This window comes from Gobio gobio (assembly GCF_949357685.1).
Source record: "Gobio gobio genome assembly, chromosome: 23".
NCBI classification, from domain to species: Eukaryota; Metazoa; Chordata; class Actinopteri; order Cypriniformes; family Gobionidae; genus Gobio; species Gobio gobio.
In genome coordinates, this window is record NC_137119.1 from 10779239 (window position 1) to 10801682 (window position 22444).

At 39.6% G+C, this 22444-nt stretch overlaps 1 protein-coding gene across 1 annotated transcript; it reads left to right on the forward strand.

The window, feature by feature from the left end:
- The first annotated feature begins 664 nt into the window (after window positions 1-664).
- mastl (microtubule associated serine/threonine kinase-like) lies at window positions 665-21754 on the forward strand. The gene is made up of 12 exons (XM_079806739.1): window positions 665-1067; window positions 2965-3102; window positions 3315-3454; window positions 3533-3621; window positions 3711-3817; window positions 6795-6954; window positions 10473-10642; window positions 10954-12066; window positions 12157-12298; window positions 18123-18236; window positions 18390-18491; window positions 20995-21754. Exons 1-12 carry the CDS (start codon window positions 912-914, stop codon window positions 21150-21152), a joined length of 2589 nt encoding a protein of 862 aa, XP_079662865.1. The 5' UTR covers window positions 665-911; the 3' UTR covers window positions 21153-21754.
- The last annotated feature ends 690 nt before the right edge of the window (window positions 21755-22444 follow it).

Genomic DNA, 22444 nt, shown 5'->3' on the forward strand with positions numbered 1-22444 from the left:
TGGGCTGCTGGTGGTGCTTGTTGATATTGTCATTCTGTGTTTCTGTGAAAAAAGACAATAATGAGGCTACGTAAGAATACGTTAAAAATACTAGGCTAAATGTAAAATTGTATCTCTGTTTACAGCTGCCAGAGACGTAACGTGAACCTGTTACTTTTCACAACGCTGTTGAAGATGGACCAATCAGTGTTTAATTATTGCATGAAGTATTGTTTATCGTTTGTGCTTCCGTTTATGACGTTTGAGGGCCAGTTCCCAAAATATTTGGAATTTAAATGATTTCATGTTTGTACATAAACGTCTCCAACAATAAAAAACATTATGGGATTTCTAAACCAGGGGTTTATTCTGTCACTACTGTGTGTTCTGGCCAGCAGAGGGCGCCTTCCCTTCTTCCGTACTTTTGCTCGGTTAAAGACCCGCAAAGTAGCCACAATCTTTGCCTGTCTCGTTTTTCGGAAATGTAACAGTAATTTACTGGTGTACGAATAAAATAAAAATTATCACATTCATACAATAAGTAACAGCTCTTATAAAATAGTGAATAAACAGAAATAATATTTTTTTCCCCTAGTTGACTATTTTCTTTTACTTTTAGGCGGCTAAACCGTCGCGTCTTAGGACCCAAATTTAAGTGGCACATTTGAAATTTCAAAACAAACTCGTCCCGCTTGTCAACAGTGAGAATGGGTGCGGTGGACTGAACGCAGCCAGGGCTGTCCTATTCAAACTATCACAGTTCGAATGCATGTAACGTTTAAAAGATTTTGTGGTGATATGGGTTTGATTTTCAACACAAGAATCGCCATTCCATTGTTTTTATGCGTCTCTGAATGAGACAACTGACTGTACGGTGAGACGACCGACTGCACGGCAAGTGTTCTAGTTGGATTAAATTGATATTTGAAGAGATGGAAGCCCATGGATCTTCATCTGAAGGCTCAAACAGCGCAGTGAAAGCTCCCTCCATCGAGGACTTTGTGCTGGTCAAACCCATCAGTCGAGGAGCCTTTGGGAAAGTTTACCTCGCCAGAAAGACATGCAACTCCAAACTGTTTGCAGTCAAGGTATACAGACGTTTACTTATGTTTGTTATTTAGTATTCTATTTAAAATACGTATTTATATATTAGTTATTATTGTAATTCATAATTATAATGAGCATTCTATTATATTCGATTAAGTAGGTATTTATCAAAATGTATATCTTTACTCATTTGTTGTGATTTAATGTCACATACACACCGATCAGGCATAACATTATGACCATCTTCCTAATATTGTGTTGGTCCACTGCCAAAACTGCCCTGAGCCTTCGAGACATGGACTCCACTACACCCCTGAAGGTGTGCTGTGGTATCTGGCACCAAGATGTTTGCAGCAGATACTTTTAAGTCCTGTAATTTGCGATGGATCGGACTTGTTTGTTCAGCACATCCCACAGATGCTCGATTGTATTGAGATCTGGGGAATTTCGAGGCCAAGTCAACACCTCAAACCATTACTGAACCATTTTTGCTTTGTGGCGGGGCGCATTATCCTGCTGAAAGAGGCCACAGCCACCAGGGAATACCGTTTCCATGAAGGGTGTACATAGTCTGCAACAATGCTTAGGTTGGTGGTACATGTCAAAGTAACATCCACATGGATGGCAGGACCCAAGGTTACCCAGCAGAACATTTCCCAAAGTATCACTGCCTCCTTCGGCTTGCCTTCTTCCCACTGTGATGCACTGTGTATTCTGACACCTATCAGAAGAAGCATTAAATTCTTGAGCAGTTTGAGCTACAGTAGCTCGTCTGTTTGATCGGACCGCACGGGCCAGCCTTTGCTCCCCACATGCATCAATGAGCCTTGGCCGCCCATGACCCTGTCGCCGGTTCACCACTGTTCCTTCCTTGGACCACTTTTGATAGATACTGACCACTGCAGACCGGGAACATCCCACAAGATCTGCAGTTTTGAAGATCTGCAGTCGTCTAGCCGTCACGCTTTGGCCCTGAGTGTGTGTGTGTGTGTGTAGATTCAAACACCCATGCAATCTCATTCCTAAATGACAACGATTAACCTGTCAATGAAAGTCTTTGATTAATCCTTTGACAAAATCACACCATGACACTCAAATCAAAATCAAGTATCGGTATACATCCGCTTCACAAACTTTTCTTTTCAACCACACAGCATAATTTTTTTTGTTACAAATATTCCTATTGTCACAGAAGAACTGGGATAAATGTTTATAGTTTGGCTATAAATGCTGTCGTCTACGGAAGCGATCAAAATCGAGTAAATCACCTTTAGAAAGTAACATGGCGCTTCAAATAATGATTGTATCGATTACATTGATGATCGACAAGTTAATATTAATTTATGAGTGAGTCATTGTATCATTCCTTCAACCTAAAATTCATTTAGATTGATTAAATGTTTAAAACCGACTAGACTACAGCAATTTACTTTTAGTCAGATGCTCTAGTAAATTACGTTACTTTGTATGTTCTGAATCGTGGGAAAAACGTGATCTGTTCGAAACACAACAAAAAGTTGTCATTCTCAGTTTATCCAGAATCGTGCAGCCCTACTTATATGAGTAAAACAGTTTCTTGAACAAGAAAAAATGTAGGGCGGGACATGATTTTGTTCATTAGGAATTGTTTGGATGGTTGTGGTTTTCTATTGGTGGATTTCATGTGAGTGACAGGTTGTCCCGCCCTCGCGCCAGTAAACATCAGAGAATAGAGGGAGGTGAAGTTATTTTGATTAAAGATGAAGGAATACTGAAATATCAAAAACAAGAATTGGTGATTTTGATTTCATGGTGACTTTATTTCTAATATGTCAATGTTCAATCAATCAACTGGGGAAATATGGTGATATCTATTATTATTAGTTAACTTTAAAAAAAAAGTTTCACCATTTTGAAATTGTTAGTATTGATTAACAAAATGCTGCTTTTGTCTGGCAGGTGGTGAAGAAAGCAGACATGGTGGATAAGAACATGACTGATCAGATGAAAGCTGAGAGAGATGCTCTGGCTCTCAGTAAAAGTCCTTTCATTGTGCACCTGTTTTACTCTCTTCAAACCGCAACTAAAGTATATCTGGTACGTATAAGAGGGACTCACATGAAAATGTGTACAGGTTACATTTCAAAAAGAACTGATGTGGAACATGTTGAATGTTATAAAAAATACTGTCAAAAGCATCCTAAAACTGGCTTCACGTACCTGTACATGTTTTTGGCAGGTTTTATGAAGTTCACCTCAGCATTAATGTGAAACTTTAACTGGTTCATGCATGTTTGATGCTTTCATAGGTGATGGAGTATCTGATAGGAGGAGATGTGAAATCACTTCTTCATATTTATGGGTACTTTGATGAGGACATGTCTCTGAAATACATCTCAGAGGTCGCCCTCGCGCTCGATTACCTTCACAGACATGGCATTATTCACAGGTAGTTCTGAAACTGAGAAATCATTTTTAGTGTTTTGTTGGTTAAACTGACTTCTTTTTTTTTGTCATTTGATTTCAGGGACTTAAAACCAGACAACATGCTCATCTCGAATGAGGGTCACATTAAGCTCACAGACTTTGGGCTCTCCAAGGTGAAACTTGACAGGGGTATGTTTTTTGTTATTATTTCTTTTTTAAATGACCAAAATGCTAAAATACTTTTGATATTAACAAAGTTTTCCTTTCCCACCCTCCAGAACTAAACCTGATGGACATTTTAACCACACCTTCTTTAGTGAAACCTAAACATGGTTATTTCAGAACCCCTGGTCAAGTTCTGTCACTGATCAGCTCTCTTGGTCTTGTGAGTAGATTTTCAGATTCATATAATGTGTATTTTATATAGCTCAGCATTTTTATATAAAAATAACGCACTTTTTGTTATTAGAATGATTTCTGATGGATCATGTGACACTGACAACTGGAGTAATGATGCTGAAAATGTAGCTTTGCGTCACAGGAATAAATTACATTTTGAAATGTATTGAAATAGAAAACAGTTATTTTTAAATTGTAAAAAAAAAATTATGTACTATTAATCAGGGTTTTTTAAAGTGTACATAACAAACAGTTTCTACCAATCTCATGTTAATCTTGAGTACCTATAGAGTAGTATTGCATCCTTCATATCTACGAAGAGTCTTTAGTTTTATCATATTTATAAAAGACAGATACGCTGTACCAATTCTTTCTGAAAACAGCCAAACTCGTGGAGGCGTGCAGTGGGCGGGGTTAAAGAGTCACAAGCACACACCCACCAATGACACGCACACACACACAATACATCATCATGGCATTATCCCTGGATAACGTTTGATTCACTTTATGTTTGTATTGTTTACAATAAAAAAACGTATGCACCGATTGCCTAGCCTGGATGCCAGCCGAACTTAGCCCCGTTTCCTTAATTCTGGGTTATTTGGGAAGCTGAACATGGTTGTCTTTCCCTCACATCCAAAAACACACTTATTTAGTGACATTGATTTTGTGGTCTAAAAATAGTTAATATTTTATAAATAATAGTTAAAATAGCTAGTCCAACTAGTTTTTGTTTTATTTATTTTTTTTATTTTGGCCATGTTTAGCATGATAATCCAACTCTTTTAACTGTGTAAATAAGTCAGAACGCATGAAATAGCATTATACCCCGCCCCCCGCATTTAATGTACTAATGATCAAATAAATACAGCCTTGGTGAGCAAAAATCAGACTGGCCCAAAACTTTGAGTGGTGTTGGAAATACAGGGAGTGCAGAATTATTAGGCACGTTGATTTTCTGATCATATTTTTTTTCCAGGCACATTTGACCAATTCCAAACCACAGTAATCCTAATAACTACTATTGATTTAGTATTTAATAATGTATAAGTGATATATTATTGTTCTTGAAGGCTGGAAATGAAAATCACCTTATATTCAGGTGTGCAGAATTATTAGGCATGTTTTCTTTTACAGATAAATTGAGCCAAAAAAGAGATTTAACTCAGACTGAAAAGTCAAAAAGTATTAAATGCCCATGAGAAGGGTGCAATACTAGACATTGCAGTTAAGGCATGACCATTGGACAGTGAAATGCTCGTTGGGTCAGCAGGATCAGACAAAAACAGGTGGTGAAGAAAAGACACCTGTTAACTGCAAAATAACTGTACGGCAAGGTGTCAGGATCTCAGAGACTTCAGTTAGGTAAAGAATCCTAAAAAATGACCCCCACTAGATAAGAATCACAAGCTGAAGTGTTGTAAAATACATGAAGAAGGTTTTTTTATTGGCTTTATGGACAGATAGGTTGAGAGTGACTCTTGAAGGACCAGCACCACATCCTCTAGTACCACTGTTTGAAGAATTCATCTTCCAGAATCTGGCAGTACGTTTTGGGAGTTCATTTTAGTCCATCCTGAAGTCCGTTTTGCAGAGATGGACTAAAAATGAACTCCCAAAACGTACTGCCAGATTCTGGAAGATTAATTCTTCAAACAGTGGTACTAGAGGATGTGGTGCTGGTCCTTCAAGAGTCACTCTCAACCTATCTGTCCATAAAGCCTATAAAAAAACCTTCTTCATGTATTTTACAACACTTCAGCTTGTGATTCTTATCTAGTGGGGGTCATTTTTTAGGATTCTTTACCTAACTGAAGTCTCTGAGATCCTGACACCTTGCACTTCTGGAGACTCCAGGTAGGTTGCAGCTCTGGAAAATGGTGGCGCTGGAGACTAAAGGGTTCCTGATGGTTTCACCCTTAATTCTTCACCTTAATTTATTAATTCTTTTGCAGTTAACAGGTGTCTTTTCTTCACCACCTGTTTTTGTCAGATCCTGCTGACCCAACGAGCATTTCACTGTCCAATGGTCATGCCTTAACTGCAATGTCTAGTATTGCATTAGTATTGCACCCTTCTCATGGGCATTTAATACTTTTTGACTTTTCAGTCTGAGTTAAATCTCTTTTTTGGCTCAATTTATCTGTAAAAGAAAACATGCCTAATAATTCTGCACACCTGAATATAAGGTGATTTTCATTTCCAGCCTTCATGAACAATTATATATCACTTATACATTATTAAATACTAAATCAATAGTAGTTATTAGGATTACTGTGGTTTGGAATTGGTCAAATGTGCCTGGAAAAAAAAATATGATCAGAAAATCAACGTGCCTAATAATTCTGCACTCCCTGTAGTTAATCAATTGTTTGGGTGAATTATCTGAACTAGTTGGTTTGAAGGAAGCCCTGTATGAATAGGCTTCAGCGAACCCTGATCAGGCATGTTTCTTAAGGGCTGTTCACACAGAACGTGTGCTTGTTTAAAAATGGCTTGATGGAGTGCAACAGAACAGTGGGGTCTTGGAACATTTTTAAAACTTCACGCTGTCCTAATTCACCATTCACACCACAAGATATTCAAAATAGCAGTGAGACGCAACAGAGACATCCATCTGCATGTGAATGTTACAAAAAGTAGCGCAGACTGAATATAAAGAATGTGCAGCCCTTCGAAAGACAGATTCCACAAATAAAGCAGCCAAAAATATGTAATCTTCTATTACACAACTTTCACAGCAAGTTTCTTGAAATGTATTGTTGAAAGTTTTGAATTTATCACATTTCAACATAGATCTTTGCAAGATATTAAAAAGCATAAACCTGATGTCAGTGACGACACTGTACTAGCCTTATAGATGAAGTGACGAGCCCTGTTATATATTTATTTTTTGATTTATTTGTCTGCAACCTGTTTTAAACAGCTTGTATAATACATCATATTTTGACTTGAAATGGCAGAATACCCCGGTGACGGAGGGCAAGCGTCACAGAAGCACAGTGTTGGGCAGTCCCAAATCCTGTGGGAAACTCATTCAGAGGAATACTTCTCTGTGTTCACCTCTGCTGAAGAGACGGGTTGAGTACCTGATTTCCCCAGTAGGCAAAAATCGAGCTTTAGGTATGTATCAGAATAATGTTCATCCGGAGTCTGTCATTAGTGTTATTAAAGCTGCAGTCCGTAACTTTTGGGTTAATACATTTTTGAGCAAGTACATAATCAGCCAGTGTTCAATACTATCTGCTTACCTTTGCTCGATTTACAACAGTAAGCTTGTAATGTTTTTAATTCCAGTGGTACTGGTGGATTTCTGCGGGAAATTCAAGCATGTCTTTGCGTCATTATGTCACATCTGTACACATAAAGAAGGTGTCCCAGGTAGTAGGTTATATTGCGTGTGAGGATGTTAGAGGTGGAGATTTATAGCCTTTTCTCACAGCACTTGATATAGCCTAGTTAAACTTATCAATTTGATGGCGGATCCAGAAAGGTTCAAACGACAATCACCAGTGACAACTGGAGATTCACCCGTTGTAAAATGCGAAAGACTTCGGACTTTCGGGGTGCGTCTCAATCAGCCCCCTAGTTCAGTAGTCAGGATAATGATCAGGACATAAAGCCGCGTTTCCACCGCAATTACCCAGAACAATTTGTACCAGGAACTTTTTTCCCCCCAGACCTGCTACTGTCTGCGTTTCCACTGCGGTCTAAAGTACCGTGAAGATTAGGCAAATTAGTCCGGTGATGTAGGACTGCGCGTGGCTGCTCCTCCCAGTCAGCGACGGACAGTAATCACTTTTGCGCGACACTGTCTGCAACAATAACAAGTATGGAGGAGATGCAAGCAGCGCTGCTTTTGCTGGTTATGTATTGGTTTACTAAAGAGGTCATTAACAAAACTGCGGAAAAGAGACAAGCACGGATACTAAAGCGTATTCTGAAAGCTCGTAAAGCTAGATTTAAAATAAGACAACATATGTTATTATCAGCTATTACGGACGTTGACCGTGCGATGGCTGAGACGAACGCGCGCCATCGGACAGAAAGAGCAAGACTGATATTTACTGAACGCAGAACGAACCTCGCAAAAGACTTTTAAAAATGCCGGTTGAAATAAAATGCTGCGTGAGTTCATCCAATCAGCATGTTCAGCACCCAAGTCCCACCCCCGAAAGTTCCCGAACTTTGAAAAAGTACTACCTCGGGAGCAGGGCCGTTTGGAGGGGGAAATATTTACCCGGAACTTCATTTAGACCCCAGTTCCTGCGGTCGAAACACACCGAGTACCACCCCAAAGTTCCTAGTTCCTGGGGAAAGTTCCTGCGGTGGAAACGCGCTTGAGTCAATGGGCTGACTCCCTGATCAGTGCCCTGACTACTAAACTAGGAAGCTGATTGAGACGCACCCTCGGAGTGGCAACAGAAAAAAAGAGACTGCAACCGGGCCTATGCGAAAACAAGGATAATTTGAAAGGTGGCGTGAACACCTTTTAAAGGGGTTCAAAACGGACACAGAGACAGCTTTTTTCTGCTAGACAAGACATTTCAATGATTAAATAATGTAATAGAAGCACACTTGTTCGCTTAATTCATACAGTTACAGAGTTTTGTATGTGCATTATGGTAAATATCAATTATTTTGCGCTAGCTATGAAAGGGAGCAATTCACCTCTACTCCACATTAATTTGTTGGTAATATGACGATTATAAATTAGACTGCACAGAAATGGAAACTAAACTACAGGTAGCCCTAATGCACATTAAATGTAGTCAACCAACGCTGATATTGTTAACATTAACTATTTGAAAACAAAGTATTGCACGGTAGGGGTGTGCATTGGCACTGCCCTCACAATTCGATTCGATTACGATTCACCAGGTAACGATTCGATTCAATTCGATTCTACGATGCATTGCGATGCATCAAAATTCTACTGCACACAACAAGGCAAATCAGTCATGAGGTAATACAAGCAGTCCGATATTGAACAACAGATTGTATTGGCTGCTATGTGTGTATTATCACTCTCCTGTATCTTTGACATAAATGTCATTAAATAAAATAAAATTGAATGGTACAGTAAAAAGCTTTGAGACAGGGCACTTCATGAACTCCTGTGCAAATATTAATCCGTAATTACAGTCACACTATTGTAACAACAACCACCACCCAGGCACCCAGCAATAAAAATATTCAGTGCAACACACACAGTAACGTTGACACTAGGGACTCGTCAATTCTCGTGCTTGATTTTAGTGTGGCAGGCGCGTTAGCAGGGCGTAAGCAGCGCATATTTTTTTCGGCGCCCATGTTAACAGATTAGAGCATTCACATCGCACGCAGAGGCGGCGCGGCAGCGCATCGCAGGAGGAGAAGCAGCAGTAGTGCCGCGATCGTTTCGGCGCCGAGTCTATTTTGCCGCGCTGCTCACGCTGATTTAAAGCCACAGTGGATTGTTCTTGATCAAAACTGACCAGATTAACATGGAAAATAACAAATTCCACCATGAAATCATGTAGTGAAGTGCCCCGTGTGTTTCACAATCACCATATGACATCCAGAGCTGTTAAAAAAATTAAAAACACAACACTGCCAGAAGTTTTTGCCCAAACTTCAAAAGCCTGTTTAAATTATTAAAACTAGAAGCATATATTCACTTTAATGTTAACTTACATTTATCATGTGAACTACTTATATACAACAAGTTATATGCATATGTGTTTGGGACAGAGGGGAACACGGTCGCATTTGCAGCAGATATATGCTGCCCATCATAAATCAAAGCACGAGACAGACGGGGCTCGGAGGAGAAGACCGTAAATGTGACATAATGTACAATATTTGTCTGCATTTGCAATATCCGCGCGAGACAAACGCTGCCAGTGTGAATCCACAATGGGGGCGCGGGCTCCGGCTCTCCATACCCACCGCTCCGCGTGCGGTGTGAAGCCGGCGTCAGAATCCGAAATGTGCCCAGATGTCCGCTTTCCAATCTTTGGGTGCGTTTTTAATACCCGTCTATCGCGGTCATCTCCCTCCGCCTCAGCCATCTTGATTGTTGTTGTTATGACCCTGGAAGTAATTGAAACTTCACAACTTTATTGTCCAACTCAAGTCCAGAAAATAAACGGTGACATAATCGATTATGGCACTTTGCCGCATCGATGCTGAATCGTGCATGCCCCGCATTGCGATGCATCGCTGAATCGATTATTGTTGACACCACTATTGCACGGTTTGACGTTATTGATAAGCGATCGTTAGATTTAATCATCGCGATTTAACCTACAAAAGTGGATGTTATCTACTTACTTGTTCAGATGACATTTTTCCGGTGAAAATTCTTATGTTGGTCATACTTTCAAAAAGTATCTGTGATTCTCAATGACAGTATCCAAACCGGCGCGGTCACTGACAGCCGCACATTCTCCTCAAAACATTGGATTCCTCCACGCTGTGCCGTGCCAAGGCACAATTCACCTAAAGTTGATAATTCCGCGAATAACTGCAATTGCAGATTTCGAACAGAGATGGCGACAAAGAGGAAAAACTACGGACTGCAGCTTTAAGAATGACATTTGTCATTTAGTTTTTGCTGTAAATGTATAATGTAAAGCCTAACATAAGCTATTCTCTAGGCTCCAACAGTGTGTTCAGTCCTGGCCTGCTGGCTAGGAGTTTGACGCCAAGGCTGATGAAATCAAGGAAGAGATTCGAGACGCTGAGTGTTGGAAGCACCCACTCATGCCAGATACCATCCACTACTGATTCTGAAGACTGTGTCAGCCCAATGTGGGAGGATGAGCAGGTTTGTTTCAGCATTACTGTTTTGGGTTTTGGTTCATAGCAATACTATATTTTTGAGCAATACTATTGAGCAATACTATATTGTCTGCGTAAGATAAGTAACACAAAATATTATCAGTCACTATAATCAGTGAATTTAGGTTTATACTGTTTATTATAATGTTTAGTATGAAATGTATTCATTTTGATATTCGATTTGCTAAACATTACATTTGACAAGTGTTATGAAATTAGTGTTTTTAGATATTAACTTATATTGAGCATTAATTTCTTTTAAAACAAAATCAACCTGACAATATCATGCAATTCTAGAATTTACAAGATGGCGAGAACCTTCCTCGGGCAAACAGAAGAGAAGTGGGCAATAGAATGTCAAGAAACCTTCCCTTGACACCTCTGGAAAGGAGGAAGATGTTTCCAGCACGACCTCAGGATCACAACAATGTTTTGACTCCACTCAATAACCAAGTGGACAATAGCAGAAATATTAAACCAGATATTTCTGCCAAGAGGCTCCAGTTCAATGCAACCGACCACTGTGCCACACCACTGGCTGTTCACAAGGCTGTTCCCCATCAATCAGTTGGGAACAGTTTTATGAAACCAGAGCCACCAATAGAGCTCAAATCCTCAGTAAAGAGAGCCTTTGAAGAAGTAGAGAAAAGCCCAGGTCAGGCTGAGATCCACTGCAAGAAAAACAATGCTGTGTACAAAAGGTCCTTCCATATTCCTGAGGGCAACTCACTAGCCCGCACAGGCTTGACGGGAATTTTCTCAATTGTGGAGCTTGATGATGTTAAAACTGCACCGATATGTCAACAGTTCAGTGAGAGAATGGGCCCAAAGCAATCTAGTCCCATAGCTGTGGCCAAAAATCTATTCTGTGATCTCGAAGATCAAGGCGAGGGGATAGCTTTGCTTAAAGCAGAGACCAACTTGAGCTCCCCAACCTCACCTGGCGATGACCGAAATAATATCAGAATAAGCCTTAGTTTAGACTCAGACGGCTCAGCCCATGAGATGTCACTGGTTGCTAACACGCCACAAAAATCTACGGATTACAAACATGAGGCTTTGTCATCCTCTTTCGAGGAGCTGGATGAAAACAATATTTCCATCACACTGGCAGCTCGGCCCACAATAGCTACACCAAAGCAAAATTGGGGTGATTCTAAGGGTTCTCTTCTTGAGCATCCTCATGGGTTATCTGATAGTATGATCAAATCACCAGGCTTCCTCAAACCCAAGAACGTGGTTGCGTTCAGGAGCTACTGCAGCTCCATAAACCGGTCTTGTACGTCACATCTCAGCCTAGCCTCTTTGGATGCCATGGAGATGTCTGCAGCAACCTCCTTCCACAATGCCCAGTCTGTAGTGACTCCAGTTCAGAAGAAAAGGCCCAGTTTGAGCAGCTCACTTTACCAGGTGAGGAGTCTTTTGGAACTTTTAGGATTTTTCATTTTAGTGGGCTAATCTTTTAAAATGAAATAGTCATATTTCCTTTTTCGTTTCTAGACTCCACAGCAGATGGTCGTGTCTCACACTCCCTACAGAACACCAAAAAGTGTCCGTAGAGGTCCAGAACGTGTAGAAGGGGCTCCTATAATGGGAACCCCTGACTACCTGGCACCAGAACTTTTATTAGGCAAACCTCATGGTAAGAGTTTGAGTGGTCAGTATGTGAAATATGTGTTTATCTTGTGCTGATATGTGCTTCAAATATTAGTTAAATTATAATGGTCAACCATTATGGATTTTGCAATGGCTTAGAGCAATAGTTTAGGCCAAAATTGGCCCGCCAGCTATAATATCTGGCCCGTGCCCGCTGCCAGATTATTTTGATAACGGCTGGTCCTGAAATAGATCTGTCATGATAGTGTAACGGAGGCCAGCTAGTGAGAGCTGTGCAGGTAAATCTCTCTCCCCTCATGTCGAGAGTCTCTAGTGACTGACACTAGAGGTTTCAATTTGGGTAGGCCAAATCCAGGCGGAAATCCCCCAAAATGGTCCCAGAACTTAAGTGGTTTAAGTATCCCTTTACTACGTTCTGGCCCGCCATCTAGTGGCGATTTTTTTAAATTTATTTATTTTTTGGCCCAATGCCAACCTTACTTGCCGACCCCTGGCTTGGAGCGTAGGGTGTCTAACGGCCCAAGTAATACTGCAATATGATATAATACAATATGCAGGGTACCCGCGGGATCTTAAAAAGTCTTAAATGTCTTTAAATTCAAAATCAAAATTTTAAGGCCTTAAAAGCCTTAATTTTCCTACGTCCATGTAACGCTACCTCTTGCTCATTGAAATGCTCCCACCGCGTTTTAGAGAGAGAGAGAGTGTGTGTGTGTGTGTGTGTGTGTGTGTGTGTGTGTTGTTGTCATAGGTTGTTGTTAGTTCGTTTTTTCGCTAGTGAGAGACCAGCATGCATCTTATATAGCAGCCAATCAGCTTTCGTGTTATTGGCGCTACTCTCTTTCGGATTGTATTTGTACCACAGACACATCAAACAGATTTTATTCTTCAGCTTCAGTTCTTCCAGTTCCGCGATCGTGAAAGCAAAGGCGAATCTTTCTTACCTGCCATCTCGCATAATGAACAAATAAAAGTATGATATGCCCGATAGCACTAAAAAAAAGAGTTTAAAAAGTGATGTAAACCCCGAATTCATTCGCTACTGACACACGGACCGATGTCAGACTCGATGCCGGATTCTGTGCACACGTTTGCCGCCTGTCAGCGCTCGCGCTAGTGTACCGAATCTAGGCTCATTACTGCAGTTCTTAAAGTGAAAGCAACCTAATATAATACCAAGGCTTACCAAGGCTGCATTTATTTGATCCAAAATACAGCAAAAACAGTATTATTGTGAATTTTTTTTTTTTTAATACAATTTAAAATAACTATTTTGTATTTCAATATATATTTTAAAAAGCAATTTATTTCCGTGATTCAAAGCTGAATTTACAGCATCATTACTCCAGACTTTAGAGTCACATAATCCTTCAGAAATCTATTTTTAAACTTTCTATTTCAGATAAATGCTGTTCTTTAGAACTTTCTATCCATCAAAGAATCCTAAAAAAATGTTTTACCCAACTGTGTTCAACACTAATAATAATCATAAATGTTTGTTGATCATCAGATCCTCATATGAGAATGATTAATGAAGGATCATGTGACACTGAAGAGTGGAGTAATGATGATAAATTCAGCTTTGATCAGAGGAATAAATGACACTTTACTATATATTCACATATGAGAACAGTCAAAACACAACTGTCACAATATTACAGCTTTTTTGTATTTTTAATAACATAAATGCAGCGTTGGTGAGCAGAAGAGACTTCTGTAAAAACATTTAAAAATCTTACCGTTCTCAAACTTTTGACCGGTAGTGTGTTTGTATATTAATCCTGGTGGGATTGAGCTATGAGGAAGTGCAAGTTTACTAATACTTTGTTCAATTTGAATAAATGAATTTGCTTTGCAAGTAATTTTGTGATTCTGCATTTCCTTTTGTACGTTTTTTTTTTTAATTGCGTGATATTGGTCTTAAATTTAATTCATAATGGTCTTGAAAAGGTCTTAAAAAGTCTTAAATTTGACTTGGTGAAACCTGCAGATACCCTGAATATGTGAAATGCATAGGTCTTTTAAATTAAGCATTTAATACAGTGCACTTACTTGGTACATATGTGTAGTTATATTTAAAAAAAATACTTGCATTGTAATTGCATTTGTAACTAATTTCTATAGTTATATCTGTAATTTACACTGTTGACCCTCCCTTACCCCTCAAAGGTTTAGTTTGCCCAAAAACAAAAATGATCCCATAATTTACTCAAGCCACCCTGGGTGTAAATGACTCTCTTTTTTCAGCCAAACATAATCAATTATATTAACCTATCCTGGCTCTTCAAAGCTTTATAATGGGAGTAAGTAGCGCCTGAGATTTTGAACCCCAAAAAAGCGCATCCATCCATTTATGAAAAGTCCATTCGGTTAATAAAGGCCTTCTGAAGCAAAGTGATGCGTTTTTGTAAGAAAAAATATCCATATTTATAACTTTATAAACTATAATCACTGGCTTCCGGTAACGGCCGTACCTCTGACCCGATTTAGGAGTAGCATAAGCTTGGGTGTGAGTAGGTTCAAACAAATAGGACTGGGCAACAAACTCAAGCTCCGCTGACATATTCTCTTTAAAAATTCTTGTTTTAGACTTGTTATTCATAACCGGTGTTTTGTTTTGCTATATCCTCTGCACTTCCGCGTTCATCAATACGTCATATGTCGGGTCAGAGAGGTCACTCTTCCGTTAGAACACGACTTGCGTACAGCCATTACCAGAAGCCATCACGCCTCAATAGCAGCAAAAGGGCTTTGCTATACGACACAAACAGAATAAGTATGTTGTACCTAACAATTAATTTTTTGTTACTTGGTACGTATACATATAAAGTGGGAATGAGTCTTGCTTTATTAACAGTTGTTATGTTTTAGTTTCAGGGTCTGTACATGAAGGTAAGTATTCTTTCAGATTGTAAGCCATGGAGATGTTGGTGCATGTGTGGGCCGCTTGCCTTTACCGCATTAGATAAGGGCGTGGCTGACTAATTCCATTATGGGTTGCAGCTTTTGTGATTGGCGGCTCCTGATTCATCACCCTTAATGCTTCAGTAATGCTGTCTGTCTCAACTCTGTTGGGATGTTATGACAGTGCTTGGGAATTCTGGGGCAATCTCCTAAAAAAAAAAAACTAATTCAATGTTAAAATATTTTATAGTACCAGTTTATTGTGCAGACAAGAAAGTCATTTGTGGCTTGACTTCCTGAAAAGTGTGAACGCTAACTTCGTGGTGTGTTCGAAACATTGCTCTGTTCGATCGGAACGACATGTCAACTTATGTCTCAACCGAGGCTGTGAGTTTGGGGCAGGGCTGCCTGACTGTTTGGCTGAGCAATGGAAGACTTGAGGGATGGTTTGGGAAAGTTTTGACAACAACTTGGCGTATGCGTACAGCCAAACGTATAGGTTTCATCTTTGTCCAGAGACTGCTGTCTCTCTCCAGATGGATCCAAGTGGTTTTCCAAAGCTACTAGACACTCAGCATTTTCACTGGGCTTAACTGCCTTAGATATTTTAGATATAATTTGGCAGCGGGTATTTTAGACTGCTGTCACTTTAAGACCTGACACACCGCTCCATTATACTGTTACATATGGGTTTTCTTTTCAACTGTGTACGTTCACTTGAAACATAACTGACTGTGTTTATGTGAATACCATAGACCGTAACTAAATATGGACGACGCGACTTCATTGACTTCCGCTGACCAGAGTTGAAGCTTTCGTAGGCCCGCACACGGCGCTGACATCTTGGGACCGAGTCTGCGCGGTAGAGAGCAGGAAGTAGAGGCGCGATTATCAAAAGCCTGCCCACACTCACAGATGCAGAACAGTTCATTATGTTGGAGTGAAATAAACAGTTAGAGAAATGTAGAAATTAGAGCTAAAGCTCCAATCTCCTCCCAAAAATCCAGAAAAAAGTCTGTTAGTGCCTTAGTGACAACTTCACTCAGAGAAGCCGTCAATCTCAGCTGTCAATCATGACGTCACAACCCCCGTTTTTGTAGTATCAAATAACTAACTAAAACTAAACTTATTTAAAAAACGAACATTTGAAATGAAATCATCATGATAAAAACTGCCTAAAATGACAGAAACCATCTTTAGGAAAATTATTTGAAGTGTAATTTAATCGTTTAGTGTGTCTCGCGTCCATTCTAATACATGGAGAGGTGGGGTTTAGGAGCTATACTGGGACCAACCACCAGGGGGCGATCGAGGCGCGGAGGTTTCAGTTTCTGATAGGAGTGCTGCAGGCTTGTTGAATACTCACCAAGACTGACATTTTGACATTATTTTGTGTGTACTTGACTGTTTAAGCGTAATAAGCAGCGTAAAATAACTAAATTTAGTACTAAGAGGTGGCTTTATGTGCACGCTCCTTGGCTGTGAGGACAAAATCTCCGGGCATTAGTAAAATTATGCTCAATACGTGCAATCCTACGCCTAAATTCAAGCTCTGTAACCCCAACATTCAACCGGTGCAAATTAAATGTGTGAGTGCGAGAAGGCGCAGCTGGTATCGTGTATCTATTCTGCGGAAAATAAAATTTGGAAGGGTTTCAGATATTTCTGTATCGAAAAATCTATATTTTTGACACTTCATTTCATTATTTCAGATGGCTTTTTAAAAGACTGCAATTGGAAAATGTGTTTTATATATAAAATTTAACAAAAAATTTAAATTCAGTGGCTAGGAGTGGTGACTGTTACACGCCACTGTGTTTGGTGCATTGGCGGTTTTTAATATCAAGCCCTGGTTATGAGCGTTTGAAAAGGTCTTTGTACTTGTTTAAACTTGAGTTGCGTGTATCTCTTAACACAATGCGCACTCTAAAATTGGCAACTTGGCATAAAACGGAAGTTGCAATAGCCTAGTGTATGTGTAAAAACTGAAGTATACTTTAGAAACACTTGGAAAAACTAAAGTATACTTTGGGTTTAAAAAGTATATGTGTAAACTAAAGTGCATGTAGCAAATTTCAAGAAATAGCTCAGCAACTGGACAAAAATGAAACGTTTTATTGTGCATGTGTCCTATGTTTGTGCATGCTATCAAACGGAGTATGCTTTATGCATTCGGCTGTACACATGCTACGTTTGCATTTAAACTGAAGAATACTGTAGGTTTATCAATTTGAACAAACTGCGGCATTCATTTAGTCCGGCACTGTTTGTCCTATAGCCATAAAAGACAGACAGCGGCTATTTGCAAATTAAGTGCAAATGGCAACAAAAAGTATTTTCTTTGCACAAAGTACAAAACGCGCCAAACTCGGGTCAGTCGCATCAAAAGCTAACGCCCGCCTTTTGATTTACTCTTACTATTACTCCATTACTTTTTTCAAACAAAAAAGTGAAAAAGCTTTATACTTTCATGGAAGAAGGGACCGAGTCAAATCTACGGTCTTATGGTGGTGGACTCTTTTGAGTTATGCCTTTTTGACTACCCAGAACACCCTAGCAACTGCATAGCAACACTGGCAGCCACCCAACTCATCCTGGGCAGTTGTTTTCACCTTTCTGTTTGCTGTACTGGCACAGAAACCTCACCTTTTTAAGCTTTAAGTTTATCAGTGAAGGTATATATGTCTTAACTTTAAACATCATTTCAGATTCCTGAGAGAATTTTTGAACATTTGATGACTGATTGTTATTCAGTTTTGTAATGTAACTTAACATAAGCTATCATGATATTTGATTTTGTGTTTCTGCTGTTTCCTTTCCCCCTAAAAATCAATTTACGGCCTCTGCTGTCACCGCTTTATAATAGTGGTCACATTTCTAACACACTGAGCCATGTTGTATGTTTGCACTAATTAAACTAACTGGGTTTTGTTGTTCTCCGACAGATTTCATGGTGGATTGGTGGGCGTTAGGTGTCTGTCTGTTCGAGTTCCTCACAGGAGTCCCGCCCTTCAACGATGAGACTCCACAGCTGGTGTTCCAGAACATTCTCAACAGAGGTAAGAAAGTCAATGATAAATACGCGTCAAAGGTGATGAAAAGTTATGTACTCCTGGATCCAACGAATGGATCTCCTGGTTTATTTTTCCTCCATGAGAAGAAAGTTGTTGACCGTTTCTGATCTTCATATTTTCATTGAATGATGTGTTCAGATATACCGTGGCCAGATGGAGACGAGGAGTTAACCCAGAATTCAAGAAATGCCATTGAGATTCTTCTCACCATGGATTCAAACAAGCGAGCTGGCTTTAAAGGTGAAACATGCAAAATATATGTGTGAATATACAACGGAGAAGACTATATTCAAACTACATTTTATTAAGAAAAATCACCTGTCAAGTATATATATATATATTACATCAGCATATGAGAGTCAAATTGGACGATTACAGGGACTACATATAAGACATAACATGTAAGATTTGGCATTAAAATATCCAAAAACCACTAGCACAGTTATACATTTTTTGTTTACTTGTGTACTTGCATTATCCCAAATGTTTCCTCCAGTGTTTAAAACAAGAGAAATTAGCTATTTTAACCAGTGTTAAAGGGATAGTTCGCCCAAAAATGAAAATTAGCCCAGGAAAAGTGTAGCGTCTCTCGCAGTTCAAAATGCTTATGCTACGTCTGACGAGCGTAACTGGTGTGCAATTTCATCAAACGTAGCGTAAGCATTTTGAACTGTGAGGGGCGCTACACCCTTCCGTAAATTTAAAGGGATAGTTCACCCAAAAACTAAAATTGTATGTATTTCTGCTTACCCCACAGGACATCCAAGAGGTAGGTGTATTTGTTTCTTCAGTAGAAAAAAATGAAGATTTTTAACTCCAACCGTTCCTGTGTGCCAGTTGTATAATGCATGTGAATGGGGTCTAATTCTATTAGAGTAAAAAAAACATGCATGACAACTTCAAATTAAACCCTGCGGCTCGTGGCGACACATTGATGTATTAATACACGAAACGATTGGTTTCTGCGAGAAACCAAACAGTATTTATGCCATTATTTCACCTCATATCAGACGAATGTCATCAGCTCTCCAGACCGCCATAACTTCCTATGAGTAAGGTCAAAATACCGGCCGGGTCATAGATATATATATACGTAGATTCCTCATTCGAGCAGGCACTAATGAGGAATCTATGTATATATCTATGACCCGGTCGGTATTTTGACCTTACTCACAGGAAGTTGTGGCGGTCTGGAGAGCTGATGACATTCGTCTGAGATTTCTCGCAGAAACCAATAATTTCGTGTCTTAAGACATCAATGTGTCGTCACGAGCCGCAGGGTTTAATTTGAAGTTGTCTGTGCATGTTTTTTTACTCTAATAGAATTAGACCCCATTCACATGCATTATACAACTGGCACACAGCAACGGTTGGAGTTTGTGTTCTAATGAAGAAACAAAAACGCCTACATCTTGGATGCCTCGGGTGTAAGCAGAAAAACATAAAATTTTTGTTTTTGGGCAATCGGCCGGAAGCTAGATAATTTACTGGATATTTTTCTTACACAAATGCATCGATTCGCTTCAGAAGGCCTTTATTCAGAGCCGTGTGGAGCAGTTATATGATGGATAGATGCACTTGTATGGACTTCAAAAACGAAACGGGTCACTGCCATTATAAAGCTTGGAAGAGCCAGGACTTTTTTTAATATAACTCCGATTTTATTCGTCTGAAAGAAGAATATCATATACACATAGGATGACTTGAGGGTTAGTAAAGGCCTGTTCACACCGGGATGATTTTCGCACGCGTTTATCGCCGACGTTTAACGCCTCGGGACTAAACAATGGGCGCCAATGTGAGTGTTCACACCGACGCGCAAAACGCCAGGCGTAAAAGCGTCATTTTAAAAAAAAATGCCTCGGGTTCGTTTTTTTATTTTGACGCGGCGCGTAAAAAACTGTCCGACCAATGAGATCGGCGCTTTTGTTCACGTGCCTGGAGCTGCTGAAGTGACAGTAAAACACGACTTGGTGGCGCTCAAGCACAAAACGCTCTTGCCGAGCACACATTGATACGACGAAGAAGTAGTAAGTAGACAAAGAAGAAGATGAACTGCTAATGCTGCTTGCCAGTTAGCAAAAAGTGTGTGAATGGTTTTGTCCATATACATAATATGTCTCTGGTTTTGGCAAGCACGTAAATACTGTCTCTCTTCTCCTTCTGTGTGACAAGCGAGTGTCAGAGGCTTAAAGTGCCGCAGCACCATCTTGTGTACCGGGAGCGCATCGACTGAATGTGCACGTTCACTCGGCGCATCGCCAGGGAAAATCGCTTGGGTGTGAACACTCAAGACACGCCGAAAAACGGCACGAAAAACGCTGGCGATAAGCGCGCGCGATATTCGGTGTGTACAGGCCTTAAATCATGGCCTAATTTTTGGGTGAACTATCCCTTTAAGGTCTGGACTCAGAAGTGCATCAATTCTTTAGTCTTTATGCTCCTCCCAACCATTCTTTCACAGTTTGAGCTGATGAATCTTGACATTGTCATCCTGGAATATGGTCATGATGTGTCTCTTTCTACATGGTTGTTTAAGAAATGAAAAGCTACACACTCCATCACTTAGGGTTAGACCTGTTGCCAAACATACATGGCCTATTTAAATCCAAAAGACTGTTTTTTTAACTAGCACCTAATATTTGTTCATCTTACTAACAAGTATTGTTAATGAGAAAAAAAAAAATCTTAAAATGACCTTAATCTTAACACTGGCATGTTCTCATCTCGTGTCTTTCTGTAGAACTGAAGAATCATTTGTTCTTTGAGGGTGTGGACTGGGAAAACCTTAGCAATCAGAGTATGCCCTTCATCCCTCAGCCTGATGATGAGACCGACACCTCGTACTTTGAGGCGAGAAACACAGCCCAACATCTCACTGTATCAGGCTTCAGTCTGTAAACACACACACACACACACGCTGAAGTGCAATGGACTCGCACAGTATGTTCAAGAACAGCTGTGTTGTAGAAGCTCCAATGAATACAGATCCCACCGTGCTCTTGTCTGTCCTTCTTCCTTCTGTCTCAGTTATTCATGTCCGATGTTTTTATGTTCTTAAATACATACGCAGAACGATTTAATGTCACAAAGCATTCTGAAATGCAGCGAGCAAGTAAATGCTTCAGTTATCTTTGTTTGGGGGGAAAAAAGTAATATATTTTGCAACACTACTTTTGTACTGACTCATTAGTGCACATTTACATGGAAGACTGCTGTTTTTAACTCATGTTTTCTTGGAATCTGTACTTGTCTGATTGTAATTTTAACATGCTAAATGTTTTAACTAGTCTACAGCAAGTATGATTCTGAACACGGTTGCTGCTTCAAAAACAATATTTGTATATTTGCAATTGTTTATTAATACATGCACAACACCTTAAAATATTTGTGGATTATAACTATAACTTGTGGAAGTCACTTGCTTATTTTTAAGATGATTGTGGAAATGTTGAAACTGTTGTGTTAATAAATGAGCATTATTTCTGCATTATTCTCTCTTTAAACTTGAAGCCTGTGTTGTTTGTCAGAGAAATAAAAAAATTCACTGCCTTGTGGCCCGATCTCAGAAATATACATACAATATAGAGGCTGAGCTTCCACAGGCCCCGGCGCAACGGAGCGAGAAAAGGGAGAAAAATGGTAAAATAGTTACTTAAATTGAATTTGTTTAGAACTGAAGGTACACGTTACTCGTATTGTTCATCTATCTGACTTGTACCTGGCTGCGTACTTTTGTTGGCAGGAGTGGGACAAGTTTTGCAGAACTGAGACTGAAAAATCCATCCAAGACTTCCAGCGTCTTGAAGTATGTCAGTTACATAAGTCACGTCCACAAATGTCTTGGGCTTTTTTTTTTTTTATATATATACAGAGCCCTGGACATGACATGAGAATTTAAAAAAAAAAAATAGATATTGGCTTGTTTTTTAATTGTTCCCTCATTTTTGTGAAGGGGATACTCCACCCAAAAATGTACAAACAAAAAAACAGATGTAACTTATATGCCTAAAATTATTTTATCAAATAATCACAAAGTAACATTTTTTTAGGAAACAATCTCTGAGTACAAGTGTTACGGGATCCCTGAATGCTGCTTCAAAAAGCACACAAAACAAACACAATGGTAATCCATACAACCAACCACAGATGATGAATCACTTCTGAACTGAAACCAGTGTAAGAAAAAATGT

Coding starts and splice junctions, on each gene's coding strand:
- mastl (XM_079806739.1), top strand. CDS start 912: ATGGAAGCCCATGGATCTTCATCTGAAGGCTCAAACAGCGCAGTGAAA. Junction 3,103..3,314: donor CCGCAACTAAAGTATATCTG/GTACGTATAAGA, acceptor ATGCTTTCATAG/GTGATGGAGTATCTGATAGG. Junction 3,622..3,710: donor CAAGGTGAAACTTGACAGGG/GTATGTTTTTTG, acceptor CCCACCCTCCAG/AACTAAACCTGATGGACATT.